This window comes from Triticum dicoccoides, chromosome 7A (genome assembly GCF_002162155.2).
Source record: "Triticum dicoccoides isolate Atlit2015 ecotype Zavitan chromosome 7A, WEW_v2.0, whole genome shotgun sequence".
Lineage (NCBI taxonomy): Eukaryota > Viridiplantae > Streptophyta > Magnoliopsida > Poales > Poaceae > Triticum > Triticum dicoccoides.
In genome coordinates, this window is record NC_041392.1 from 747122567 (window position 1) to 747140376 (window position 17810).

At 44.2% G+C, this 17810-nt stretch overlaps 1 protein-coding gene and 1 long non-coding RNA gene across 2 annotated transcripts; both read right to left on the reverse strand.

The window, feature by feature from the left end:
- Positions 1-4092: 4092 nt before the first annotated feature.
- On the reverse strand, positions 4093-8131 carry LOC119329605 (probable leucine-rich repeat receptor-like protein kinase At1g35710). The gene is made up of 2 exons (XM_037602668.1): positions 4922-8131; positions 4093-4772 (listed from the first exon to the last, which is right to left on the reverse strand). Exons 1-2 carry the CDS (start codon positions 8118-8120, stop codon positions 4417-4419), a joined length of 3555 nt encoding a protein of 1184 aa, XP_037458565.1. The 5' UTR covers positions 8121-8131; the 3' UTR covers positions 4093-4416.
- Positions 8132-10638: 2507 nt separating this feature from the next.
- On the reverse strand, positions 10639-13828 carry LOC119332353. The gene is made up of 4 exons (XR_005160917.1): positions 13260-13828; positions 12361-12544; positions 11184-11482; positions 10639-11101 (listed from the first exon to the last, which is right to left on the reverse strand). It is a non-coding gene; the product is annotated as an uncharacterized LOC119332353 (long non-coding RNA).
- Between the last annotated feature and the right edge of the window lie 3982 nt (positions 13829-17810).

The following is a 17810-nucleotide window of genomic DNA, read 5'->3' on the forward strand; positions in this document are numbered from 1 at the left end:
TAGTGATATGGGAGCATCCATAATGTAAGCATACAAGTATTTGCAGAGCAATAGTTTGAAGAGGATGCTCAGAAGGTCGGATAGTATTTCAGAGTATCTTATGAAGCATACGAACAATTGGGGATGAACGGATACTCAGTAAGTGCGAGGAATTTTCAATAGGGGTATTCATGTGGTAAAGAACTGCAAGGCAGTAAGCTTAAAGGATTTTCAGAACAACGGAGAGCAATTAGGGCATCTTGTAATAACAAGAGCAACTAAGGATGAAGGTATGAACGTCAATTGTAGGTAGTTATCCATAAGGGTATATCGGTGGTAGGGGATTGTAAAGTCGGTGGGCACAACGGTCTCGGGAAAACCTCGGAGAGTATCTTCGGAATCTTCTGGTGCAGCAAGCGATCATCTGGAGTGAGAGGCTCTCTGGGAGAAAGTATTTTTGAGAACCTAAAGTTAGTCTTTTTAGCCAAATCATTTAACCCGACTAGGGGAGAGATTAGAGTCCCAAAGTATAGGTCGAGGAATAAAAGATCCTAATACCACCCAATGGCGACGTGGGCCCGTAAGACACACAGCCATGTTAGTAAAATTTGTGCAATGTCTAGACTCGACTTCGGCCAAGGAGTTTGGACGGGGGATTCCTACAGGTAGTCGGCGACCGGAAGCAGACCTAGCCCCCTTAATACAAGAGCAGGCTTACGGTCCAATCTGGCGCGCGCCGCTCAGTCGCTGACGTCAAGAAGGCTTCGGCTGATACCACGATGTCGAGTGCCCATAATTGTTCCCGCGTAGTTGGTTAGTGCGTATAGGCCAGTGGCCAGACTCAGATCAAATACCAAGATATCCTTAAGCGTGTTATTTGAAGTATCCGCGAACGCCGACCAGGACCAGGCCCACCTCTCTCCTAGGTGGTCTCAACCTGCCCTGTCGCTCCGCCACAAAGTAACAGTCGGGGGCCGTCGGGAATCCAGGCCCACCTCTACCGGGATGGAGCCACCTGTCCCTTCGGCCCCCATCTCCGAACAATATCATAAGTAATGTAACAATATAAAGTATATAGCATATGCCCGTGATCACCTCCCGAAGTGATCACCGCCCAGTAGTATAGCATGGCAGACGGACAAGAGTGTAGGGCCACTGAGGGAATACTAGCATCCTATACTAAGCATTTAGGATTGAAGGTAAGGGTAAAACTGTAGCAACAATGACATGCTATGCAGCAGAATAGGATTAACCGAAAGTAGTAGCATGCTACATTACTCTAATGCAAGCAGTCGAGAGAAGGAATAGGCGATATCTGGTGATCAAGGGGGGGGGGGGCTTGCCTGGAAGCTCAGCCGAGAAGGAGGGGTTGTCAACACCGTAGTCGTACTAGGTAGCATCAGCGTTGGTCTCGGTGTCTAACGAGAGAAGAGGGGGAAGAAATAATAAATATAATGCAAACATAACTATGACGGTGCATGACATGACAATGCGCGGTGCTAGGTGTGCCCAAACACAATAGGAGGTGATACCGACGAAGGGAGGAAACATCCGGCAAAGTATTCCCGGTGTTTTGCGTTTTTGAATAGATGAACCGGAGGGGGAAAGTTGCGAGTTTGCTATGCTAGGGATGTGTGGCGGACGAACGGGTTGTGTATTCGGGTTCGTCTCGTCGTTCTGAGCAACTTTCATGTACAAATTATTTTCATCAGAGCTACGGATTATTTTATACTAATTTTCAAAGTTTTAATCACTTTATAAATTATTATTATGAAATTAATTCAAAAATAGCATTATTGCATCAGCATGATGTCAGCATGACATCAGCAGTCAACAGAGGTGTTGACTGGGTCAAACTGACATGTGGGGCATGCATGTCATACTCTGTTTATTCTAATTAGGGTTTAACTAATCTAATTATTGTTTAATTAATTAACAATAGTTAACTAGGTTAACTAAACACGATTAATTAATTTAGTTAATTATTACTTAATTAAATTTATTTTTATTTTTATTCTTCTTTTCTTTTTAAATAAAATGTTCCAGGGTGGGCCCCCTTGTCATAGGCCCCTAGGCCTAACGGGCGCAGCCCGAACGGCAGTGCGGGCGAAGCCGCCGCCCACCCGATAGAGGGGCGAGGCCGAAGCGGGGGCCGAGCAGGCGCGGCCAACGCAACCGGTCGGCGCGGGCGCGGCCGGGGCCGTGGTCCGGACCGTGGAGGACGCGGGCGGCGGACGGCGGAGTGCAACGGGCGCTCGTGTGGCCGGCCGCGGACGTCGCAGGGCGGAGGGCGAGCAGCGTGCGGTGGTGCCGGAGCACGACCAGGGGGTGTGAGCGGGGCGCACGGCCCAGGCGCGGTGCGGGGAGGAGGCCGCGGCCTCGGGACGACAACAAGTACGGTGGGCGCACGCGGGGGCGTCCGTGGGCGCTTGCGAACGGCGAGGGGTACTGGACGGAGCGACAGCGGGAGGTGAGGTCATGCGCGGGCGCGCGCGGAGGCGAGGTCGCCGGCGGCCAGATGCAGCTGTGGTTGCGCGAGGGGCCATGGGTGAGGCAGCGGTGCGGGCCGCGCGAGCGCGTGCGCGCTTCGGCGCGGGCAGGCGCGGCACGGGGCATAGAAGGGGAGAAGAAGAGAGGCCGGGGCCTCATCGCGGGGCCGTTGGGTCAAATGGCAGCGGGTGTTGAGGAAGAGGACGGGGACATGCGACGGAGACGGGGAGCACCTTCAGGGTCGAGGTCGGGCGGCGGCGGCGTCGGGTCGCGCGGTGGTCGAGGCGGTGCAGAAGCTGCGGGGCTGAGGCGGCAGCCCTCGGGCGCGGGCGTGCTCGCCGGAGCAGCGGCGGAGTCGATCGGGACAGCGGGGCGCCGGCGAGGAAGGGCATCGCCGCAGCAGTGGTGGCGGAGGGGGGCGCAGCACCCCGATCCAGATCGGGTCGAGGGGGAGGAGATGAGGGAGCAAGGAGAGTGGGGGAACGTGGGGAAGCGAGTGGGGGCATGGATAGGTTAGGGTTAGGACTCAGGGGCGTGGGGGGGAGTTATGAGAGGCTAGGTGGGCCGGTCTGGCTGGCTCAGTGGCCAACTGGGCCGAGGCTCAGCGAGGGGGTTTGCCCCCCCCCCCCATTGCTTCCTTTTATTTATTAAATTTTCTTTCTGTTTTAGTTTGTGTTTTCATATTTTATTTTAGTTTTGTAAAGTACAAAAATGATCCCTAAATTAGTACTACCACTAAACCCACTACCATAAAAAGTTTAACCCCTAAATAGAATAATTTAACATTTTATTAATTATAAAAGGCATTTCAAATATATTTTTTTGCTACTGTTTTATTCATTTTTAGAGTATTTAAAGGTTTTATATAAGTGTGGTTCTCTATCATAATTACCTATGCATTATTTGGTACAAGCCAATATTTTAGTTTTATTGTTTGAAAACTTTTATCGTTTGCCTTAATTCAGATTTGAATTTGAATCGGTTTTGAACTAACGCGAGATTGGCAACAGTAACCGAGGTGATGTGGCATCATTAGCAGAGGTTTACGATTGCTTAATTAACCAGGCGTCACATAGATGCACACCACGATAGCATCCAGCTTTTCAGCAGAGCACGCTACTCGTGGTGTGTGACATCCATAAAATATCAATTCTTCATAGACAAAGCCGTGCGTGAGACAGACGGTGAGAAAGAGCCCCATGTTACACCACCCGCCGGCCACTAAGCTGGATGTCACCATGGAGTGCAACGCGGTCTACAGGATGCTATTGCTCGATGGCTTCCAGCTGATCACAGGGGATCGTGCAGCTGATAGGCTAGCTTACCCACACCGGCCACTGGAGTTCAGGAGGCGACAGTGAGATCGTTGTCCGATTGTTGATTTTTTGGGCCACCATCCTTGCAGCTGATTGGCTAGCCGCGTCAGGAGTCATACAACGAGTTTCCCGCTGCCTCTCGCTTGGAGTCGATGAAGGCCTTCCACAAGATGTGGTTCCCCTTTGTCGGTTTCTCGGTGATAGCATGGGTGAAGGGCAAGTTGCCGAGGGCGGCGACGGAGGAGGAGCCTATCATGGATGTGTCGGCGAGGTCTAGCTCTGATACCGTATAAGAAGACTAGGTAGGTTGATAAAAACAATGCCTTTACTTCGGCATGCCTAAGTGCTAATATAGGAATTGTTACAATAGATCTACAAAAAAAGAGATAAACAAGATCGGTTTACATCACACCGTTTATTACAATCGAATAATAACTCTTAAGCCTTATCATTTAACAAAAGAAGCGCCAGTAATATGATACATCCATTGATACAATTTACTAGTAGTCCTGTAACACCGGAGCTCTGCTTTTCTTATCAGTTAAACAAATTTTAAGCAAGTATTGTAGGTAGCATAGAAGAAACTACACACAAAACGATACCAATTCATCATCCGTAGCCATAGGCACTACTAGGTAGGAATGGTGAGGTTGGCGTGTAGATAATCAACATGATGACCTTCACATGTTTGGTTCCCAGAAGATAGCTCATCACTAGCATGCCGTGTTGTTGGTCTGCGTGATGGGTTAGGCTCTAGGCACCGAACTGCAACGCTGAGCACGCTGTATATTTCTCTAGCGGTTTCAGCGCCCGGAAGCTCGAGCCTAGAGTCCAGCAGATCCTTCAGACATAGATCATTCTTGTTGGTTGTCAAGTAGATAGATGAGAGCAAATCGCCTGGATGGGATCCCAAAAAAAGCTCAATAACGAGCACTCCGAAACTATATACATCACATTTCTCAGTCACGTTCTCTGTGTACGCTAGCTCTGCAGTAAATATAGGTCAGTTAATTAGTGTTGCAATTAATTTTCATTGTTCACACGGATACATCACATATGACATATGCAAAAGCAACATATATGACGCATATGTAAGTCTAGAAAATAATACAGAAAAGGATCTATTTTATTTTTACCTGGAGCAAGATAGCCTTTTGTGCCAGCAAGCCTTGTGATATTCGGGCCACTAACATTGAGGATTTTAGCCGTACCAAAATCAGAGATGAAAGCTCTAAATTCCACATCAAGCAAAATGTTGCTGCTTGTTATATCTCGGTGAACTATTGGTGATGTACAATCATGATGCATGTATGCCAAAGCATGAATCACGTCCAACACAATATTTACCCGCCTTTTCCAGTCCAATTCAATTGCCCTTTTGTTGGTTCTAAGTGTTTCCGCCAAGTTTCCTCTCTCCATGTATTCATAGATAAGAAATCTGCCTTGGCTTGAGGAGCAATACCCAAATAGTTTTACGATGTTTCGATGTCGAATCTGCACCAATGCCCCGATCTCGCGATTGAACATTGACTCATTGACGCCATACTCATCTTCTATTGTGCGTATCTTCTTCACTGCAAATATTTCACATGTTGCAAGTCTAGCTTTGTACACAGACCCATATCCTCCGGTTCCAATGCAATGTACCTCGCTGAAATTGTCAGTTGCCTCAGCAATTTGCTTGAACACATTTGTCCCATCAAAGCTCCAAACAGAGAACATGCTTGCTAATTGTGTTACATTATCAGTGGAAGTTGCCTTTGATTTCTTCCTTTCATGCCGAAATTTAAGTATAGCTATGACAAGAACAAGAGATATCAAAATAGGGACTGTGGCTAGTACAATTTTTCCATAAGGTGTCCGTTGTCCTTCGCTCTGAGTTGCACTACTACAGGGGGGCAGTCCTTTCACTACACCACATAACATCTTATTATGCATGAAACATTGGAGTGGAGCTCTCAGGAAAAGCCTACTCTCTGGGATCGGTCCTTCCAATTCATTATAAGATACATCAATGGATGTTAAGCTTTCCATGCTCCCAAATGATGCTGGAATTGAGCCATTCAATTCATTGTGTGAAAGATTCAAAGTATCTAGCATGCTCAGGCCACTAAGTTGGCTTGGTATCGCCCCAACAAATGAATTGTCGCTTAAATCCAACAGGCCTTGTAAGCTTGACACCACGCCTAGCTCGGTAGGGATGTTTCCTTCAAAGTTATTATGACTCAACTTCAAAAAGCGAAGCTTGAGGCAATGTTCAACTGAACCTTTTATTGAACCACTTAGGTTATTTGATGACAAATCTAGGATCTCTAGATTGTACAATGCTCCAATTTCTTGTGGAATGCTACCATAGAGCAAATTATCAGCGAGGCTCAAATGGAACAGACTTTTTACATTGCCCAGTTTACTTGGAAGCTCCCCTTCAAGTTTGTTTGATGAAAGATCGAGCACCTTTAACTGAGACAACAGTCCCATACTTGTGGGTATATTACCCATGATGTTGTTGTTTGAGATGTTCAGCTTGGTAAGATTATGCCAATCCCTCCAATGGTTAGATAACTGCCCATATAGTTTATTTGAGCTCATATCCATATACACCATATTGGGATGAATTCCCAACTCAGAGATATCTCCTTCTATTTGATTCCTTTCAAGACGAACTCTAACGAGGCTTAAGCAATGTACCAGACTTGACGGCAAAGGTCCATTCAGGTTATTATCAAATGCAGTCAATCTCTCGAGCTTGCCTCCAGCACACAAGTCAGGTGGCAAGGGACCGGAGAAATTGTTACCATTCAACTGTAGATATTGGAGATCCATTAAGGTACCAATTTCTCGAGGAACATGTCCGCAAAATTTATTACCATCCAGGTGCAAGAGAGAGAGCTTGGTCAAATTTCCAAACATATCAGGGAGGGAACCCACGAGTTTGTTGTTGCTAAGTCCTAACTCTTCTAAGTTCATGAGATAACCTAATTCTGGAGGAATACGTCCAAAGAGTTGGTTGTCCCATAGGACCAAGCTAGTGAGATTAACCAAACTCCCAAAGGTAGCAGGGATAGAACCAATGAGTTTGTTGTTCCTAAGATCTAACTTTCTCATATTCACTAGGTACCCAAGTTCTCGAGGAATATGTCCGGAAAGTTGGTTGTCGCCCAGGTACAAGTAACTGAGCTTGGTCAAATTTCCAAATATATCAGGAACGAAACCCATGAGTTTGTTGTGTTGAAGTTCTAACTCAAATAACTTCACGAGGTAACCTAGTTCTCGAGGAATGTGCCCAGAAAGTTGGTTATACCTTAGGTACAAGCTGGTGAGATTAAGCAAACTCCCAAAGGTAGCGGGGATAGAACCCATGAGTTTGTTTTGCCAAAGATGCAGCCCTCCTAAATTCACCAGGTAACCTAGTTCTCGAGGAAGATATCCAAACAATTGGTTATCACCAAGAAACAAGTTATTGAGTTTGGTTAAATTCCCTAAATTTCTTGGGATAGGGCCTGTGAGGTCGTTGCCGGTAAAATCTAACTCTTGTAAGTTCACGAGGTAACCTAGTTCCTGAGGGATATGTCCAGAAAGTTGGTTATAATATAGGTACAAGACAGTGAGATTAACCAATCTCCCCAAGGTAGCCGGGATAGAACCCATGAGTTTGTTTTGACTAAGAACCAACCATCGTAAATTCACGAGGTAACCTAGTTCTGGAGGAAGATATCCAGATAATTGGTTATCAGCCAGGGACAAGTTAGCGAGCTTGGTTAAATTCCCTAAAATTCTTGGGACATGGCCTGTGAGGTTGTTGTTGGAAAAATCTAATGCACGCAGCTTCCTTAGGTAGCCTAGTTCGCTGGGAATGGGACCAGACAAGTGATTGTTTGACAAATCCAGCGCCACAAGGCCCTCTAGGTGTTTTACATGCCTTGGTATTTCACCGGAGAGCTGATTTGCCTGGAGCATTAGATGCCGGAGGTTTGGCAAGGATGATGCTAGAGAAGGTGGTAAGGAGCCCCTTATCTGATTTTGCGCGAGCTGGATACTCGTCAGGGTTGCCAACGCCGAGAAGTTGAGGGTGTGGAGCTCCCCTCTGAGCCCCAAGCCTCGCAGAGAGATCCCGGTGATCACCGGTTGTTGTTGATGCTTGCTGCTGCAGCTGATGCCATGCCAGCTACACGGCCATGAGGTGTTTTCCCAGGATTGCAGTTGGGCTGGTTGGCTTTCTAGTGTGGCTTTCCAGGCAAGAAGTGCTCCTGCCTGTTCCTCCAAAGATGGCCCAGCCATGGCCGAGGCTAGTAGGAGGGTGAGTGAGATGAGCTTTATCAAAGGGGAGGTCTCCATGGCTAGTCGCATAATAGTGTATGCCTTGTGTCTGTCAAACTTGGTGTCACCTTAATATACATGCATGCTAGCTAGCACTTTGACTAGTCATTGGCCATGTGGGCGGCTCCACTTATCACGACTAGCACGCAACGTCCACGCATAATGTATCCAAGACCAAACTATATATGTCCCGTAGTATCCCCACCAATCAGCTCCAAGTACGTGGATCGTGTGTTTTTCAAGCCACAACCTGAGCCGTCCGATTGGATCCCGATGCTGCGATCTGCCCTCACAGGTCTTATGGACGTGCACGTGACAAATTTTAAAACCAAATATACACTCTTCATCAAATATGTTGTCTACATATGCATTGATGCTCACCAGAGAAATATATAAATAGTACTCCTACCTGCTAGTTTGTCTGGGACACGGATAGACCGATGACTTGGATTGAGTCGTCGTCGTCGGGTAGCTTTCCGCTACTCGTAACATCCATAAAATATCAATCCTTTATCAAAAGTGTGTGAGAAACAGCAGGCAGAGTCTTGTTCTCATCACACAACTTCCAACTTGCCCACTGGAGTAGAGTATATATATACATGATTGACGCAACGTACATGAGGAGACCAACAAATCTTACTAGTTGCTGCCCACAGATTCTGGCAAAAAAATCGACAAACATGACCCTTTTCGACAAGTTTTGATCCCTTTTTCTTCGATTCCAGCCCCAAATTCCGACAATTTTGCAAAATGAGAGCATATTTGGTGAGCTAGTCGACCGATCTACCGATTCCACTGATTTGTTTTTTCGATTTTGGAGGTGTTTTGGTGGGACTGCGTTGGAGTTGCTCTCACCAGCAACTCCTTCAGTCCACGGGCCATGTACTGTACTACCGACAATAATGTTAATGTGTGTGTGTGTGTGTGTGTGTGACCAACAGCACAATCATTGAGGCCACCTACTGCCCTACCAATAATGCACATCTCATTTGTGTTATTTGCTTTAAAAAAGTTGTCCTCTATTGATGCCAGGGCGGCATGGTTGGTACTCTTATTTTGCTAATTTGTATGGGTACTAATTCATGTACTTTTAAAAAACTTAATTCCATCTTGTTCCAGCTGATTGTTCTATCGTCTTCATTTTGTGATTTAATTTTTTGACATCCTACTTTAGTCTTGATATCATATATGTATTCTCGTTTCCATCTGTCTGATTATCGTTTTCATCAATTTTTCTATACAATTTTATTCTACTAGTAAGCTTGCACGTGCAACACACGTTCTAATCTTAGCAAGAATTTTTCTCATTCCCCGCTGTAACATACTTGAACAAAAGCTAATCTCCTCCTAAATCAGACCAATACTCCCGTGTTGATCAATTGAAATTTTCAGAACAATCAATACAATCGGTAACTACTTAGGGTACATAGATGGCTTTATTACATATCTTCGCTCAATATAAAATGTATATCTTTATCAAAATCTTGTAAGCTGCAATTTAGCTTCATTTGCATCTATTTCCTAATGTTAGTAGCAATCGCAGAACCCATGCACAACAACCTGGGCGACAATCTTTCTTCTCTTCATTGACGGTGCCTTCGCCACACTACATCGGTGGCGATGATAGGTTCAATGGGACTGTTGTGCATGGTACCAGGCCAAGCTGCTGACTCCAACCATCAGAGCAGCCATAGGCTGCAAATAGAAGAATGGTCATTATGTGATACTATAAAACAGCTCGAGCACATCCGTATGGTTAAAGATTCACGGCCATAGTGGCAATAAAGAGTGTTAGTTGTTGCACAGAGCAAGAAGGCCCCGGTGCTTCAATATTGAGCAAAGCAATATGGGAATAGTGCACTATCCTCACCAGTATGACAAGAACCTAATTGCACAGCTCTCTTGTGATTTACACAGTGATGAATAGAATAAAATTACACACATTCATATGAGAACCGCATTGTTTGTTAACAGTTAGTAAGCCTAAATACAAATATTTTCTTTCACATTCTCTGCTGGTTTGAAAGTATGATTGGCTGAATCCTCCTAGACCTTGATTTGAAATATCTACAAAGGTAGTTTTAAGGAACCTTGTAATGATGTGTGAACAAATCATATTGTCAAAAATAACTACAGTAGGCAGGCACGATACTCATGTTGTTCGACTGAATTAATACTATATACAATCTATTTTCCTACTAGGTGGGATAGACAGAAAAAACTGTGAGATAAGCAGCCTCCACAAAGATCAGAAATACATAGATATTTGCAAATATATTGGGTCAGGAGAAAGATTAGGGGGCAGTAAAATATTTACATCGATGGAAAGGAAATCCAGTTTCCTTGGCTGTATAACTTTGCTCAAAATCAAAAGCATTGCATTGCTGCTAATGGGCTTTGGCATCAGCAAAGCAAGTCTTGCGATATACTTTGGAATTAAATGAATTAACAAAAAACTCAATTAATGTGCATCATCCAAACTTTTTAGACCTTAGTTTTTGTGAAGCCACTCCTAACAGGTCAGATTGTATATTCGTATATTCTTCTACCCTTTGTTCCCTTGAGCACCACCTCCTTATTCACTTCATTGCATCGAATTCAGGAGATGAAATAGCACAACAACACATAAGTAATATTATATTTTTCATCCTCTATGTGCTTATCTGTAAGCTCAACAATATATGTTTCTCACAACAATAGCAACAATTCATAACACTTATCCCTTCCCACCAAGAGCAATAAAAAAAATAGGCATAGTCAAATATTCCCTGCATCCGGAATTACTTATCGGCCAAACGGATGTATCTAGCACATCTATTTGAACGACAAGTAATTACGGATGGAGGGAGTATGTGTCAATATTTAACATATTTGATCAGACCAAACTTTTCAAATATAAAAATTTGGGAATTTGGGCGAACATGAGTGAATTACTTTCACTATATAATCAAGAGAAATGAGATATTTGGGTGCCAGTAGCACCACCAAGTAAAGGTGTCCTGAAATAGAATCCCATATAAGCTATAAGCATAAATCCATCATGTATGTGGAGCACATAATATTTTAGGAAATCGGAATCACCTCAATAACTAAGAAGTTGATGCTAGATGCATCTTCACTCCACATACCACACAGCCATCTTACAGAACACAATGAGCTCCTCCATTCTGCCACCATCGTAGCCATACATTGTGAAGTGTTGGCTAGTTGGATTTGAAGATTAATCCTTGCTATTCTCCACCCCATTTATGTGAATTGCAAGACGCTGCCACCACCATTGCTATCGTAGAACCTATCTCAAGTATCAACCTCTCCTTCCCAGTTCCTCGTTGCTGGTGCTTATCCTCTATGAATCATGATGGCAACCCAATCATCACAATCTGAAATAATTGTAAAAACAAAATGATAAATGCTGTGATTTCCAAAAGTAGACAGCCATAACCTACTTTGATCACATGACTTCCGGCTTCAATGCTTCATATGCACATGGGTAAGGTAAACTTCAGTCTGAATGTAACATGCAAATCTGATTGTAAAATATACATGATTGATGTGAATGCCAACATGTTGATACATCAGTACAAATGTACAGTATGAAGGTGCCTTCATACTCCATCGCTCAGGCTCCTATTTTAATCAAACATGGCCTGGAGTTTTCAGAGTTAGAGACGGCAATATAATTTCAACATGTCTAGTAAAGGCTGCACAAAATATTAGACAATGGTGAATGGAGATTCATAGAGGGAAAACCAAAGACGTATTAATTAGCACAAAAAAAATTATTAAAGAAGGGGGCTGGTCAATAAAAATACAACCTTATCTATCCTTATTCTGCCCTTCTATGTGGCAAGAAAAAGCACAAGAAAGTTATCAACTAAATCATGAATTATATAGATGGGGCAGTTCGCCGGACACATAGAATGGCCTCCGTGAATATCACTCACACCCAAATTAGCTAGCACATGTGAGGCCAAAACTGCAGCTGTACTCACTTTCCTGAATAGCGCGCACTACATAATCAATGGAGAATATCAGTGTGCTGCACCCCAGGTCCTCAAGCAGGTTGATCCACACACAAAATCAACGCACTAGTTCTCCAATTTGACTAATGCTAGTAGTTGTAATGTAATTTGTTCTGAAAGGGAGCAATGTATGTAACATGAGAACTTTGATTGAACCCAATGATTTGTAAATATAATTATGAGAAACAATTTTGAACTCTCATCGGACAACTCGAAGCAAAATACCAGAAAATTACCAGCGGTGGGTGAAGAAATACTTGTGGCCGAGGCTGGACGTCATGGTCGATTTGCACTCTTGTTCGATGTGGGTCAAGGTCAGGTGATGTGGGTCACGGTCGCTTGCTCGAGGTCAGGTGATGTGGGTCACGGCCGCTTGCTCGAGGTTCATCGATCTGGATAAACTCTCAATTATAGCTGTGCCTACTTTCATGATTGGAACATTAGCAGAAGATGGCAGCTGCGCTTACATGATCAGTCTTATTGTCTTCAAGTATGAAATATACAGGAAATTCAAAACAGAAGCTGTGTCTATGGCTGCAGCTGGCAGATAGAAGCAGATCACTATAACCAACTAAGTTCATCCTCATATCTAGCTCGGAAAGATCACCCTGGCCCAGACCAAACCACAGCTCGGAAACAGGAATGGAGATAATTCTTGAGCATATGTTACACTAACGCATTAGATTAGTCTTGGAGAGCGCTCCCATTTTTTACTAGCATGTTTTTTTTTTTTGTTTTGCTAAATAGCGACTTCATGAAATTATGCCCACAAATACACTGCCAATTACATGATCGAATTTTCTAAAGGATGAGATCGCTGGGAAGAAAAATTATCAAGATTTAAATCAGCCGATCGAGTCTTGATGGAGCCAAGCCAGTTTTCCAAATAATTAAAGTGTCAATTCACTATAGCACACAACTTAAGAGATTCAACTATCAGAAGGCTTTGCATTTCCGGGCAGACGACCAGCTTGAGAAAACGCGAATCCATGGATGATAGATCAGCGTCCCTTCTTGCCTGCCTGCCTTTGCACGGCCTCGCGCCAGATAATGACTGAATTTATTTTCACATGCTCCTAGATTGACATTGCATGACCCTAAAGCAGGAAACGTACCCAAATTGACCTAAACTGACCTGAGGATCCATGGGCGACGCCGTCAGAACTGAAGGTAGGCTGAGCTGAGCACTGTAGATTCTCTTATACGGGAACCCCAAGAATAACTGCATCAGACGGGATTGAAGCCCCCTTTGCACTGCACTGGTTGCGCGAGGATGGCCAGCCCCTCACGCCCTCGCTCTTCAACTTCCCCCGTGGACGCACCAACCTCCAACACTCAGCGCCATAGTTGTCGCCGCCTCCCCGAGGACGACCACCACAACCCGCTGCCACGGCCATCTTGCTCCACGCCTTCATACTCGGAGCTGGGCGCGGGAGACCAGACAGGGCAGGGCGTCCCCGCCGGTGAGTCCCGTGCCTCCGACGGCGCCTAAGACTGGCTCGCCCGTGAGCATGACGAGCTCGAGCGCCTCCTCGTGCAGTTCGGCGACCGGATTCGACGGGAAGGGGCGAGGAAGAGTAGGGCTGCGAGTCCTCGCGCTGGAGCCTGGAGGTAGGGAGGATGTCGAGAGAGGGAGTTGGCGAGTACAGAGCTAGAATGGGGAACGGCTGGGAGACAGGGCAGCCGTGGTGAGAGCAGGACGGTGACGGGTTTGAGAGTGCGTGGGGGCGAGCGTTGTGGCCTTGTGGGGAGTCGTTTCGCGAGCGTGGGGCAAGTCGTTTCGTTAGCGACGGGTTTAACAATGATTTTTAACCAATTAGATGGCTGAGATGGCGAGTTGGATCTGCCTCTTCGTGCTTTTATAGTGGTAGTAGATATAATTTTTTCTACAATTGTTTGCCATACCAAAAGTTTGCTTCGGCGTAACCTGTTAGCCTAGTTTAACTCACTGGATGGTAAATGCAATTTGGCTACATCTCTCATGCGCTCATACCTTCCTTGGCTGCTCGCGACAAACATTTTCAATTTCTTGTGCGCCCCATCATCGTCCCTTGAAGCCACATTGAGAGCCGAGTCGATGAGAGGAGACATCTCCCGCCTACAGGCTATTGTGATGGTGTGATTCCAGAAAAGGTGTCTCCCTAATTATAATATTATCAACGAGCATTTTGTGCCTCCATTGGATTCTGGCGGTGGTTGTGCCTCCATGATTGCAGGGCAGCATGGAGACGGCCATGGCGGCTGGCGGCGGCTAATAACCCACAAGTATAGGGGATCGTAACCGTTTTCAAGAGTAGAGTATTCAACCCAAATTTATTGATTCGACACAAAGGGAGCCAAAGAATATTCTCAAGTATTAGCAGCTGAGTTGTCAATTCAACCACACCTGGATAACTTAGTATCTGCAGCAAAGTATTTAGTAGCAAAGTAATATGGAAGTAACGGTAACGGTAGCAAAAGTAATATTCTTGGGTTTTGTAGTGATTGTAACAGTAGCAACGGAAAAGTAAATAAACGAAGAACAATATGTGAAAAGCTCATAGGCATTGGATCGGTGATGAAGAATTATGCCGGATGCGGTTCATCATGTAACAGTCATAACATAGGGTGACATAGAACTAGCTCCAAATATAGTCATACGTGCTTATGGAAAAGAACTTGCATGACATATTTTGTCCTACCCTCCCGTGGCAGCAGGGTCCTAACGGAAACTAAGGGATATTAAGGCCTCCTTTTAATAGAGTACCGGACCAAAGCATTAACACATAGTGAATATATGAACTCCTCAAACTACGGTCATCACCGGGAGTGGTCCCGATTATTGTCACTTCGGGGTTGCCGGATCATAACACATAGTAGGTGACTACAGACTTGCAAGATAGGATCAAGAACTCACATATATTCATGAAAACATAATAGGTTCAAATCTGAAATAATGGCATTCGGGCCCTAGTAACAAGCATTAATCATAGAAAATTCATAGCAACATTAATCTCAGAACATAGTGGATACTAGGGATCAAACCCTAACAAAACTAACTCGATTACATGATAAATCTCTTCCAACCCATCACTGTCCAGCAAGCCTACGATGGAATTACTCACGCACGGCGGTGAGCATCATGAAATTGGTGATGGAGGATGGTTGATGATGACGACGGCGATGGATTCCCCTCTCCGGAGCCCTGAACGGACTCTAGATCAGCCCTCCCAAGAGGTTTTAGGGCTTGGCAGCGGCTCCGTATCGTAAAACGCGATGAATCCTTCTCTCTGATTTTTTTCTCCCCGAACACGAATATTTGGAGTTGGAGTTGAGGCCAGTGGAGCAACAAGGGGCCCACAAGGCAGGGGGCGCGCCCCCACCCTCGTGGACAGGTGGGGGGCCCCCTGGCCTTGATTCTTTCGCCAATATTTTTAATATTTTCCAAAAATAACTTTCGTGGAGTTTCAGGTCATTCCGAGAACTTTTGTTTCTGCACATAAATAACACCATGGAAAGTCTGCTGAAAACAACGCCAGTCCGGGTTAGTTCCATTCAAATCATGCAAGTTAGAGTCCAAAACAAGGGCAAAAGTGTTTGGAAAAGTAGATACGACGGAGACGTATCAACTCCCCCAAGCTTAAACCTTTGGTTGTCCTTAAGCAATTCAATTGATAAACTGAAAGTGATAAAGAAAAACTTTTACAAACTCTGTTTGCTCTTGTTGTTGTAAATATGTAAAGGCAGCATTCAAGTTTTCAGCAAAGATTATGAACTAACCATATTCACAATAACTCTTAGGTCTCATGTTTACTCATATCAATGGCATAATCAACTAGTGAGCAATAATAATAAATCTCGAATGACCACACTTTCTCAAAACAATCATGATATGATATAATAAGATGGTATCTCGCTAGCCCTTTCTGAGACCGCAAAACATAAATGCAGAGCACCTTTAAAGATCAAGGACTGACTAGACATTGTAATTCATGGTAAAAGAGATCCAGTTATAGTCATACCCAATATAAATTAATAGTGATGGATGCAAATGACGGCAGTGCTCTCCAGCTAGTGCTTTTTAATAAGAGGGTGATGACTCAACATAAAAGTAAATTGATAGGCCCTTCGCAGAGGGAAGCAGGGATTTGTAGAGGTGTCAGAGCTCGGTTTTAAAGCAGAGATAAATAATATTTTGAGCGGCATACTTTCATTGTCAACATAACAACCAAGAGATGGCGATATCTTCCAAGCTACACACATTATAGGCGGTTCCCAAACAGAATGGTAAAGTTTATACTCCCCTCCACCAACAAGCATCAATACATGGCTTGCTCGAAACAACGAGTGCCTCCAACTAACAACAATCCCAGGGGGAGTTTTGTTTGCAATTATTTTGATTTGATTTGCATAAAGCATGGGACTGGGCATCCCGGTGATCAGCCATTTTCTTGTGAGTGAGGAGCGGAGTCCACTCCTCTTGAGAATAACCCGCCTAGCATGGAAGATACGGACATCCCTAGTTGATACATGAGCTATTCGAGCATACAAAACGGAATTTCATTTGAAGGTTTAGAGTTTGGCACATACAAATTTACTTGGAACGGCAGGTAGATACCGTATATAGGAAGGTATTGGTGGACTCATATGGCATAACTTTGGGGTTTAAGGGATTGGATGCACAAGCAGTATTCCCGCTTAGTACAAATGAAGGCTAGCAAAAGACTGGGAAGCGACCAACTAGAGAGCGACAACAGTCATGAACATGCAGTAAAATTAATAGACATTGAGTGCAACCATGAGTAGGATATAATCCACCATGAACATAAATATCATGAAGGCTATGTTGATTTGTTTCAACTACATGTGTGAACATGTGCCAAGTCAAGTCACTTGAATCATTCAAAGGAGGATACCACCCCACTATACCACATCACGACCATTTTAATAGCATGTTGGCACGCAAGGTAAACCATTATAACTCATAGCTAATCAAGCATGGCACGAGCAACTATAATATCTAATTGTCATTGCAAACATGTTTATTCATAATAGGCTGAATCAGGAACGATGAACTAACCATATTTACAAAAACAAGAGAGGTTGAGTTCATACCAGCTTCTCTCATCTCAATCAATCCATCATATATCGTCATAATTGCCTTCCACTTGCACGACCGAACGATGTGAAAATAAGAGTGCACGTGCATTGGACTAAGGTGGAATCTGTGAGCATTCAATAAACAGGAGAAGACAAGGCAATATGGGCTCTTAGTTCAATCAATAATAATGCATATAAGAGCCACTTCAACAATTTAATCATGGTCTTCTCCTATCGACCGCCAAAGAAAATAAAAGAAATAAAACTATTTACATCGGAAAGCTCCCAACAAGCAAAAGAAGAACAAGACATATTTTTGGGTTTTCTTTTAATTATTACTACTACAGCAAGAAAGGTAAACTAACTAAAAGCTACAACTATTTTTTTTTGTTTTTCTTAAGGTTTATTAAACACACAAGAAGAAAGCAAGAAAAAGAAAATAAACTAGCATGGATATTACAATGAAAAAGTATGAGCACCGACATCTAGCAATGAGTGTGTGAACATGAATGTAATATCGGTGAGAAATACGTACTCCCCCAAGCTTAGGCTTTTGGCCTAAATTGGTTTATTGCCACGGATGGCCTGGCGGATATTCAAAGTTGTA